Source organism: Rhynchophorus ferrugineus, unplaced genomic scaffold (genome assembly GCF_030347505.1).
Source record: "Rhynchophorus ferrugineus isolate W39M unplaced genomic scaffold, kcgeb_rfMv2 rfM1, whole genome shotgun sequence".
Classification (NCBI taxonomy): Eukaryota; Metazoa; Arthropoda; class Insecta; order Coleoptera; family Curculionidae; genus Rhynchophorus; species Rhynchophorus ferrugineus.
In genome coordinates, this window is record NW_027472580.1 from 87,067,162 (window position 1) to 87,079,499 (window position 12,338).

The window sequence follows — 12,338 nt, forward strand, 5'->3', positions numbered from 1 at the left end:
AAGTATCCTATATTCCTGTTTAGTTTAATACATTTCTTCCGTGAAAATTAAATTTAGAAATAGTTAACCCAAACAAATTTCAGATAACAGACTGTATTTTTCAAGAAGTTTGCTGTGAACACTGGTTAGATATTAGGATTTATTCGCAAGCTTTTAGGACTTCTCAAGTTGTTGTAATATTTTACTTGGGATTTCATTGTAAAATAGTATTACACTTGGAAGAATTTAAGGAGTTTTCCCAGAAGATGGCGTCAATTGGAATCAAATCGAGAAATACAGATAGTGCTAATACCTGTACATGTTTAAGGTGCTTTCGCTTGAAAACGAAAAGAAAGGAAAAATATCTGGATCAAATCATGGCCTTGCATTTGTAAATGGATATAACTATTACGGATAAGGAATTGTGATAGTAAGATTAATAATATCTGTGAGAAAATTGAGAAGAGTACAAATGTATAGGAAGCAAAGATTGATGCAGAAAAAAGCAATGCTTTGTGTGTACTAAAATTGAAATGGAATCGTCCATCATGAGCTGGAAAGCTAATTAATTGCCAAACGCTAATAAATAACTGAAGTGATAATAGAAAATATATTACTTCCGTCAAACAATTCTTTAATAATCCCTAAAAATTTGCGAGAGCTTGGTTGTGAAATGTTGATGTAACGAGCGTATAGTTCACTTGTTTCAGTACATGCAAAACTCAAAGGCAAACCTACTACTAAGTTCTTTAGAGATGGCTTGATGATGCTACAGAAAGAATTACGAAACATTGTTGATAATAATGATATTTGGTTTAATAAATTCATTTTATATTATTAAAAAAACAGGTGGATTTTAAATAGCGAAAAAAAAACGCTACAAATGTTTTCTCACACCCATTATGCAGGAGATGAAGTAAATAATACGAAAACCTGACATATACACAATATTTATTCATTAATAAGATATTGAGCAACAATTTATTTTTAAAGCATAAAAAATTCATCGAGAAATACATACGTAGAATCTCTGAAAAACTTATAGCAGAATATTGACCAATTTTTGCACCAAAACTAATCTAAGAGAAATCTACTCCACACTCTCTGCTCCAAAAATCCCCATAACGGTTCAATTATGTTGAGGTCTGATGATTGTATTAGCAGAAAGGATGTTTGATGATATTATGATACTCCAAATCAAGACAGAACTTTTTTGGCAGTGTGTATAGGCGCCTTATCATCTGACAGGCAGAGAGAATCTGAGAAGCCAGGAAAGTGAGGAGAAAGACCAGAACCTGACCTAAGAGTATCCGAGATGAAAATATCGAGGAGATACCACAGAAAATAAGTAAAATCGAGACACTAACATAGCACATCACTTATTATAAGATTAAAATAATAGCAATATAAAGAAGTATTTTATCAACACGTAAAAACTAGCTCTCTGCATCATTTAATATTAAAATCATGTTTTTATAAAACTTTCATAGAATATGCTCACTATCGGGCATTTTCGAATCAAAAGATCTAGTGTTGGATCTCAGAAATATGATTTACGTATGTGATAATGCGGAATAGAAGAGGGAAAAAAGTCGGGAAATAAGTAAATCCTTATTTAAATTCAAGATTCTTGTGCTGTCGCTGAATTCAAAGTAGCCCAAGGAACCGACAAAAATATGAATGAAATGGAGACATCCACGAGTCAGTCTAAAAGCTTACCTATTGATTTTTCTTTTACGGACGTTTTCGGTAAACTCTAATATAACAATAATACAGGAATTAAGCATAAAATAATATGATACTCCATAATTATTTTGCCTTGTTTTTCTTATTCAAATTTCATGGAATTAAAGCTTTTCAAAACAAACAAAACACCGCGAAAATACTTCTATTTTATTAAACATCATTTAAGGCTCGAAGAAAATTTCTGTATATACCATACAATATATTGTTTTTTTTTTTAATTTTTAAAATAAACCCTACTGATTTTCAAGTCTCATTATTACTTACTTGAAAGATATATTTAATTAATATTTGATACTTATTAAACGACTGTTATTGACAACATATTAAAAGAAAGAAAAAATGAAACTGGTTCCCAAAATGTTGGTTATTTATAAACGAATTATGATACTATAAGATCGAGTATTTTGTATTATATTTTTTACATAATTTTTGCTTAAAAGCCGGCTTGGTTGGCTCAGTGGAAAGGCGACAGGACGGTCCACCTACTGTTGCGATAGTCGCAGGTTCGAATCCTGCTGGGGCATGGTCGTAAAATTTATAATTGGAGGTGATTTCAATGAAAAAATACAAGATGGGGATCTAGAATGACAACAACTAAAGGCAATGAACTGCATAAAGCAGCTGCTGAACTAAGATGCAGTTACATGTCAACTGGAAAACCAACTTATTGGCCGACTGATCAAAAGAAAACCCGAGATCTGTTAGATTTCTTCTTAATAACAAACATAACAGCCAACTATATAAAAGTCGAAGAAAATTTTAAGCTAAGTTCAGATCATACGCCAGTGATTATGACGTTGAGCGAAAATATAACAAGAAAAGAAAGAAACCAACGTTAACAAACAAGAGAACAGACTGGGAAGGATTTGCTGAAGAATTGAACAAACGAATTCAACTAAATGTACCCCTCAAGACAACTGAACAAATAAATCTTGAAGCAGAAAAATTCGTAGTATATATTTAACAATCTGCTTGGTATAATACTCCAGAAATTAATAGTACAACTAAAGGAATTAATTATTCAAAAGAAGTGAAGGAAATGGTAGCTGAAAAACGTAAATTACGAAAAAATGGGAACAAAACAGAACACTTGAAATAAAAATAGTTTAAACAATATAACCAAAAGACTGAAAAGAGAAATACTGGAAATTAAAAACAAAACCATAAATGACTATCTGAGAAATTTACTTTTAGATGGTAAAGAAACGAAATGATGATGAAAATAATCATGTTGAAAAGAATAAAACCGATCATAGAGAGAAAAAAACCTAATACCAACAGACCAGTTTGGGTTTATTAACAAGCACTCAACAAACCAAGACCAGGTCCACAGAATAACAGATGTTATTGAAAAAGCCTACAAAAGTAAAAAGTATGCTCAGCTATATTCTTAGATGTAGCACAAGCCTTCGACAGGTTTTGCATGAAGGCCTTGTTCATAAACTACAAAAAATGCTATCAAAAGAACACAATGAACTATTAAAATCATACATTACAACCAGAGTTTAGAGTTTAGATGTTTAGAGTCAAACAAAAAGAAGCTTACTTTACAATAAAAGAATCTAAAGCAGGTGTACCACAAAGAAGTGTACTGGGACCAATGCTTTACTGCTAATCTACTCTACACTTATGATATACCACATATGGCAAATATTACGATGGCTACATTTGCTGATGATACTGCGATTATAGCTGTCGGAGACAATAGTGAAGAAGCCTCACGAAAATTATACAGCGTAGTCATAATATAAACAATTGGACACAAAATTGGAAAATAACAATTAATGAAAGTAAATCTGTACATGTGCAGTTCACCTATAAAAAGATTGTACAAGTACCAATAACATTAAATAATGCTATCATTCCATATAGCATCAACGCTAAATATCTCGAAATGAATCTTGATGCAAAACTTCGCTGGAAGGAACATATAAAGAAGAAAAGAAAATAACTGGAATTAAAATATAGGAATATGTACTGGCTAATTGGAAGAAAATCACAATTATCAGTATATAATAAATTGCTATTATATAAGCAAATACTGAAACCTATATGGACATACGGAGTTCAATTATGGGGATGTTCTGCAAAGAGTAACATAAATAAAATATAAATTTTTCAGAACAAAGTCCTAAGAGATATTGTGGGTGCACCCAAATACTATAGGACTGATTAGTTACATCGAGACCTTCAGATACCCACAGTCAATCAAGAAATCAAGAGAATTGCACGGATCATGAGGAAAGACTCCGTTCTCATACTAATATTGAAATATTGCAACTTTTGGATACCACCAGAACAGGACACCGACTTAAAAGAATCAAACCATCTGATCTTATGTAGTGTTCTGTAGTGAGCTGCATATATTAAAAAAATCAGCAGTGACATGTATAAACATTATTTCACCAGGGACTGAGATAGGGCCGATGGGTCCTCCTAGTTACCGACTGGCGAGTGACCAACTTTAGATCCCAGAAGACAACCGGTCTTACCCAGCCTAGTTACTGGCGTGACTAGGATCATTTTCCTTATCGGATTTTACACTCTTGCCTAGAACATTCACACATTCACAATTTTTAAACAATCACAAACATAAATTTTCGACCATGCCCCAGCAGGATTCGAACCCGCAGCAGTAGGAGGACCGTCCCATCGTCCTTACCACTGCGCCACCAAACCGGCTATTTTTGTTATTCAAATTTCATGGATTTCATTAAAGCAACCAATTTCGAAACACAAAACATGGCGAAAATACTTCTATTTTGTTAAACATAATTTTGAGTCTGAAGAACATTTCTGAATGTGCCATATAATACATTGGTTTATAAAATTTTAAATTTAGAAACATTTAAAAAATCCACAAAATGATGTTGAATGACCGTAAATTGAAATTGAAAGAAACAGCAGACACTCTAAATATATCAACTGAACGTGTACATCATATCATTCACGAATATTTGGATATGAGAAAGCTCTGTGCAAAGTAGGTGCAGCGAACTGACTTTTGAATAAAAACAACGACGACTTGATGATTACGAGCAATGTTTGAAAATGATCAAGCGTAATAAACCCCAGTTTGTGCGTCTATATGTGACAATGGATGAAACATGGCTCCATCATTTCACTCCGAAGCCCAATCGACAGTCATCCGAGTGGACTGCACACGATGAACCCGCTCCAAAGCGTGGGAAAACGTAACAGTCGGCTGGCAAGGTTATGGCGTCTGTATTTTGGGATGCGCATGGAATAATTTTCATTGACTACCTTTAAAATGGAAGGACCATCAACAGCGACTATTACATAGCGTTATTGGGCCGTTTGAAGAACGAAATCGCCGAAAAAACGGCCGCATTTGAAGAAAAAGAAAGTGTTGCTTCACCAAGACCATGTCACAAGTCAGTGAAAACGATGTCAAATATTCTCCAGATCTGGCTCCCAGCGACTATTTTCTGTTCTCAGATCTCAAAAGAATGTTGGCTGGAAATAAATTTTCGTCGAATGAAGAGGTGTCATTTGTTTTTTGTCTATGTGTTTGTTTAAGGTGTAAATTATTTTATATTGTTTTATTTAGATATAATTATCACACGCCCGAGTTTAAATTTTACCCTACGATATTCCATTTTACGCACCTGTACAAATATTTTCTGTAAAAGGATTCGTCGTTCCAACGGCGTGAAATCGCTGCCCCCATCTTTGGCGTTGGATTCGGTTTCCGGGATCTCGGGTAGATCGAAGAAGAGGTAGAGACATTTGACTAAAGTCGACGGTACCGCCACCTCGGCCATGACCTGGACCAGCGTGGCATTACCAGCCGCCAAAAGATTCAATGTGGACAACAGCATCCATCCGTTGCTGGACTCTTCGCAGTTCTCGATCTCGAGGAATTTGGCGATGGCGGCGCTCGCCGACTCGGTGGACTGGTTGGACGCCCTCTTTCGTACCTCGGATACCATCAGCAGCGAAACTTGATGGCAGAACGCCAGTATATCCCAGAACTTCTCGTTCATGTCGCAGGTAGGACTTGCTCCAAATACCTGAAACAAAATTTCAAATATTATTTTTTCGGAAGAAAAAGTCTACATAATTTTAAAAAAATGGAAAAATTTATTTATTCAAAGTACTGGTTATTTGGTTCTGTTGCGACGCAGTTTTTAATTATTTATATTTGGGGCAGTGTAAATTTAAGTTAACGTCAGTCGTAGAATTTTTCTGTTGTATAGTCTAGGGGTCTAATTTATTAGACCTTTAAACTGATTTTTGCACTTTCCTAACTGGAAGTGTATTTCCCACCTCGACATTCTGAACGAATCTGAATACAGGAAAGGGTTTCTTCGACCAGCCTTGTCCACCACCACCAAGAACCCGAGGGAAGAGCTTCAGCAATAAAACATGGTGCATTGACAACGTGAGACATGATTGAAATAAGCATTAATGAAAGAATTGTTGAACAATGAAATAAGCATTATTAGAAGAATTGAGAAAAGTATGGTTAGAAGAATTAAAGAAAGTATTGTTAACCGTATCGAAAATAAATATTGAACAGAAGAAGTATCAATAATCAAACCCAGTAGAATTCCTGTTAATATTAATCAAAACCAGGTTTTAGTTCTTAGTAAGTACATTCGGTTTAAATCATAATCCTTTTTGCATAACGTATTAATTAAAATCTATAAATGTATATATGTATATTTTATTATTAATTTAAATAACACAACATGTCTTTGGGTATTAATTTACTCAAAGAAGAGAGAAAATAATTTGTACTTTATTTACAACATTGTTTTCTCTCCTATATACCAATTCATCGAGCCATTTTCTAAGTTCTTCGAAATTGGCGAAGTGCTGCTGAATTGACTTGTTATATCGGTCAAAACTGTAACTATATAGAAACAATATTTCATCATTATTATCTATTATTACAAGTATATTGTAATAATAGCTGTTGATTCCTTGCCTATATGATGTTACCTATCCTTGTGATATTTCATATGTATTTTTAATTCAACTATTGTCAGTGAAAACTGGTTGCTCAGGTACCTTTTTGTCTTAGTTTCAGAACTGCCGCACAATGACCGTGTTTGTAAGTAGCTGTTGTATCTTTTTTGTTCTTTTTCCGTAGCGACTAGCTAGAACCAATTGGTATTTTGCTGATGTCGCTTCGACTTCAAGAAAATGTAGTTTTGCGGGAGACAGAGACCCTGGCATACGACTGGGATTGCCGGATTTAGTTTAACTACCGAGATTTATGGATCGGTAAGGATTTGATCAGTTTATTTTCATGTTGTAAGGTGCCAAGGAAGAACCTCACACTGAGCGGTATAGAGTAACGCGCGCATTTTTTTGGATTGGTAAACTTAGTAGTGCAAGTTGTCTCTCGGAGAGGTACGACGGATTGATAAAAGGCTGTAAATAGTATGTGAACATTCAGAAACGACAGTGCTACTAGAAGTGAATAGTAATGTGGAAGGGACAAACAAACAACAACTTTGGTTGGGTTTGGCTTGTCTCGGAAGAGTCATCAGTCGATTTCTGTCTTTCGGGCTCTAAGACTTATATTCATAATTTGTCACTTGTGTTGATATACAGTTTTTGAGTATGAACATAATTAAAACTTTAACGAAATTCATCCTAAAGCAAGTGTAAACAACTATTCAATCTCCTATACTAGTTTTTACAGTATTTTTACAGTATCTTCAATAATTTTCAATATTTTCAAAAAGAAACGATAATCAGCGATAAATGTTCTGCGAATTCATGGTAATTGCGTTTTTAATCAAAAGGGGATCAAGCCAGTAAAGGAAAAACTTCCGTTTTGTGAAACGATATCTTCACCAAGACGATGCTACAATTCACGTTATGACCAAAATCAATAATTCGAATTGCTTTTTATTACCACGCATCGTATTTGTCAGATTATAAATAGCTCGTTATTAAAACATTTTCCATAGACTCAGCGGAGAGAATATTTTCAAAACGAATATGTTTTAATCAAATGATATATTTTGCATTTTTGTGATAAACTTTTGACATTCTTTTAATTATTTTTTATTTCTATAACATGTGATAATGTTTCTATAACTATGAATGTATCTTACAAGGGCAGTTTAGTAAGTTAGTGGCTTATTTAATATCCCGCGCAGTAACTTTAAATGCATCACTGATGCCCTCAGGTGTAATCTCTTAATAGACTACTGTGAGATTTTGAGCAAGACCTGAGTATTTAGTTTGGGTTTGACAGTCATTCACAGTAGACAACCTCTTAAGTTTTAACAAAAATAGAAAAAGTGATTTTCGTGTGCTGATTAAGCGTTATTCTTTGCACGTACATTACCGAAACCAAGGCTTTAACAAATACTATGGTGATTTTAACGGTTAAGAAGCGATTTTCTAAGTTCTATTATGACGCCAAACGTTCAGATCACCCAAATGAGATCGTCAAGGTTTTGAATAGATTTGACATTGAAGTGTAATCACCATCCAGAATATTCTCCAGATTTAGCTACATGTGACTGTTTCATATTTCCAAAATCAAAGAAAATGCCGGTGGTAACTGGTAAAATTTGGGTCGACTGAAGAAGTTATCACAAGAACAAAGGCTAGAAACGAAGGAGATAGAGGAAACAAAGGCCTATTTTGATGGCAATGAAAAAACCTATTATTTGGAGGTGATAATACAAAATAAAATCTAAGTTATATTGTGACGCCAAACGTTCAGGTCACCCAAAAGAGATCATCGAGGCTTTGAATATATTTGACATTAAATTGAAGCAAAAACGATCGCATTTGGCGAAGAAAAAAGTGTTGGTCCGTCAAGACAATGCAGGGGTGTAATCACCATAGCAAAACTCAATAAATAGGTCTACAATCTGCTACTCCATCCAGGATATTATCCAGGTCGACTGAAGAGGTTATAACGTGAACAAAGGCCAAGAGCGTAGGAGGTAGAGGAAACAAAGGCCTATTATGATGACAATGAAAAAAACGTATTATTCGGAGGCAATAATACGCGTTTTTAGCTAAAAAAAATTGCGGACTTATCAAACTGTTCTCATATTTTTTATATTCCAAACAAATAATAATCAAATGGCATGAATCAACTAAAACATCTAACTACAAAGTCGCTATACCCTATACCCAGTATATTTGCGTTAAATAATAATATATTTTTAACCATTACTACATCTAATACAATTACTCATCTTTGTTTTCTTCAAATTCTAATTTGATATATTCAGTGCATATATCCATATTTATCAACTTAAATTCTGAATAATGTAGGCAGATCGTCAGGAAAGCGCTATTTTTTAGAAAGTTTCTAAAATACTGAAATTAACACCAGCATATGTGTAAAAATAGAATATGATATCATTTACACAAAGTGCATTTAAAACTAGTACATAAAAAATGTTTCTCTTAATATGTAATTTTTCATTCAATAATAAAATCTAAATATAAGATTTTCCATTTATTTATCTCAAGAAAAAGCAAATAATGAAAATTGTAAAACCCTTTTTTCCAAAAAAAATTCTCATATCTCATTGACGAAAGTACCAAAGTTCATTTAAAAGAAGTTGTTGTACCAGAAAGTACTGATGCCAGTTTTTACACAACTGATAATGCAAAATTGTCCTAAAATATACATTGAATCTGAAGCAACCGTAAGTATTAGATCCATTAACGCAATGATTCCTAAAATGAATCATGAAGTTAGAATAAAACTAATCTATTTAAGCTAAACTGAAATATACACTTATACACTAAACTAGTTCGTGTGATTTGGTTCGCTTGAATCTTCTCATTTGCTGCATGTTGTCCAGTAGCTGTGTCCAGTAGCTTCCACGTTGCTGTGATTTAGCAAACTTTTTTCCTTTTTTTTAGCGCAAAATCTTGGAATACTTTGCACAAGAGTCGCAATTTGAATTGAATTGAACGACCAGCAATTAAAAAATCGACAAATCGTAATGGGTGATGAAAAATAGTTTTCGAAAATCACAAAAATAGCACATGTCGAAGCCCGCCCATCGAATGCAAAAATAATTTTAATTTTAAAACAAATTTATTCATATAAATTTCTAACTTACACTAAGCAATGGTATATGTGCGTTTTGATCGACGACTTTTTGCCACTTTTCTTGTAAAACAATAATTCCGCCATTAAAAAAATTAATCCAAGTGATGTTCACAAGACTTCTTTCACTGTTCATCATACAATTCATCGAAAGTTTGCCATCGAAAAATTCTGATTGATCTTTTTATCGCGTCGGTCGCTGACACTAGAGAATTGAACGAATGGTTTAGTTAGCTTCGGGAAGATAATGGTAAGCAATTCTTAATGCAATCTTAATATAAATGTTTTTTTAACTTTACGTGTAGTAATTCGTTTAAAAATGGCTCAAATTGAAAAAATGGAAACTTAAATTTTACACCATTAATTCATGTAAAACCCTCTCAAGCTCCTTTTGCTATCCAATATCTAGTCTTATGTAAATAAATTTAAAGTGTTGTATAAGAAGTCAACAATACCTAATATTTAGAATGTTAATATAATAAAATATAATAGAATGTTCTATATATCTTTCAAATGCGCTACAGTATGGCTTCTTTGAATAAGTATTGGTAGATATACGACTTTAAGGTAATCCATTATAAAAATTACTTTTCCCATTAATTCCTATTCTCCCTTTTCGTCAAATAAATGTTGCCATGTCATGTGGTTTAAAGAAGCTTCTAAGTGAAGTAAAAAATCGTCTCGTCCAGTTAAGATGGTCAAAAAAAGAAATTGGTTATCAACACGAATAACCCCTCTAAAATAATCAATAATGTGAATAATCGCTTTCTAACCAGGCAGTATGAGCATCATGAAGAGCTGAAGGGTTTCCAAAATGAGTCAAAACAAGTCTGTGGTTGTAACGACTTTCGATGGATTGAATGAAGATAAGTGTCGACATTTGTCGATGTCTACTTTTAAATCGTCGAAAAGAATGAATGTAAAAATGCAATATTGAGCGTTCCATGGTCAGCGTCTGTCTACACTGAATCACTCAATAACACTAAATGGAAAACTGTTATGTAGATAATTTCAAAAACCACCGATTTTAATAGATATAACTGTTAAAAGTTAAAAGATAGATATCGCTGATAAAAATACATGTATGTACGACCCGTTAGACAACCGTACATACACCAGCCACCCCAGTAATTGGCAGTGCGCGTGCGTTGCCAAGGGCATAAAACACCATATGTTTCTCTCTGTGTCTTCCTTTACTATTTCTGAAACCTTAACCTCAACCTAGAATATATCCAATAAGACAGCCAATGCACATCATTAAAATTCGCAATGTTAGCACATTAACCCGTAAAGTATTTTTGTTAATGTTTCAAATAATTTTGTAGACATTTGACAACAGGTTTGACTAGTACCAGCATAAATCTAATTTTATAAACTGATTCGGTTACATATTCCGATGCATCAGACAGCATTTTGTCTCTTTCCAACTAGAGCCAAATAAGAAGAAAAAATCCGGTCCGAATTTAAAAGGAATTTTTATATTTTTATAAATTGAATTTAATTATAATTATTCACATCAACCATGTGAAATAAGTAAGTAATAAAATTAAACAATATTTTCTGTTCCCGTGTAGGCTTCAAGATCAATAAGGTAGTGATTATGTACAAACAAGTAAATACTAAACCCATTGACCCATCGCAATATATGCAAACACCTAACATTTTCTACGATAACCCAATTCCAAGATGCTAAACAGCGAACTTCGCCAGTATGGTTTTATCTTCTATAAAATATGTGTTATTCAGAAAATATGATTGTATCTAAAATGGAAAAAGTAACCGTCGAAAACTAACAAAGTGTTTTTCAACTTTGTGCCAAAATTTAGCCGGTAAGACAAATGAATAATATTCTTTATCGATCGACCTACTTTTAATTTAGAATGATGCATTATGGCGTATCCAAAATACGATAGAACTTGGATAAGATAAATATATAATAATTTTATCTATAATACACTACTAATTGAAAACATACTCAAGAAAATATTAGTTTGAAATAATTTTAATTACCCCTTCAGATTACTTGGCGCACTTATTGAAAATCATTTATATAACTGATGCTAGCTTGTTCAAAAACGAAACATATTCAGTTAAACTGCTCGGGTCTATTTTTCAAGTAGAAAGGAACCTGATTACACGACTTCAATAGTCGCCTGCGTTTTTCACCTGCTCATATTTTATTCATAAATGAAAATATACTGTGTCAACAATTACAGTACTTCCAGGCTTTACATAATATTATTTATCAACATTAACTTTCTTCAGTTATATCATAAATAATAAATGAAAATTGGTCAATGGCCAAATGAAAATTGGTCAATTGAAAAGTCTCCAGCCTGGCACCGAAGACGGTGAATGCAGTGGACGCCCAAAAGAGTTTGTTACCGACGAAAACAATAAAAAAATCCACAAAATTATTTTGAATGACCGTAAATTGAAATTGAATAAAATAGCAGACACTCTAAACATATCAACTGAACGTGTACATCATATCACTCACGAATATTTGGGTATGAGAAAATTCTGTGCAAAGTGAGTGCCGCGT

The 12,338-nt window shown here is 33.3% G+C and overlaps 1 protein-coding gene across 1 annotated transcript in view; it reads right to left on the minus strand.

Annotated features, from left to right (window-relative positions):
• The window catches only part of bchs (WD repeat and FYVE domain containing 3 bchs), a 68,352-nt gene that overhangs the window by 29,437 nt on the left and 26,577 nt on the right, over positions 1 to 12,338 (minus strand). The window contains exon 3 of the mRNA XM_076396560.1: positions 5,355 to 5,759. Within this exon, the coding sequence (XP_076252675.1) occupies positions 5,355 to 5,759 (405 nt within the window). The remainder of the gene's footprint in view (positions 1 to 5,354; positions 5,760 to 12,338) is intronic.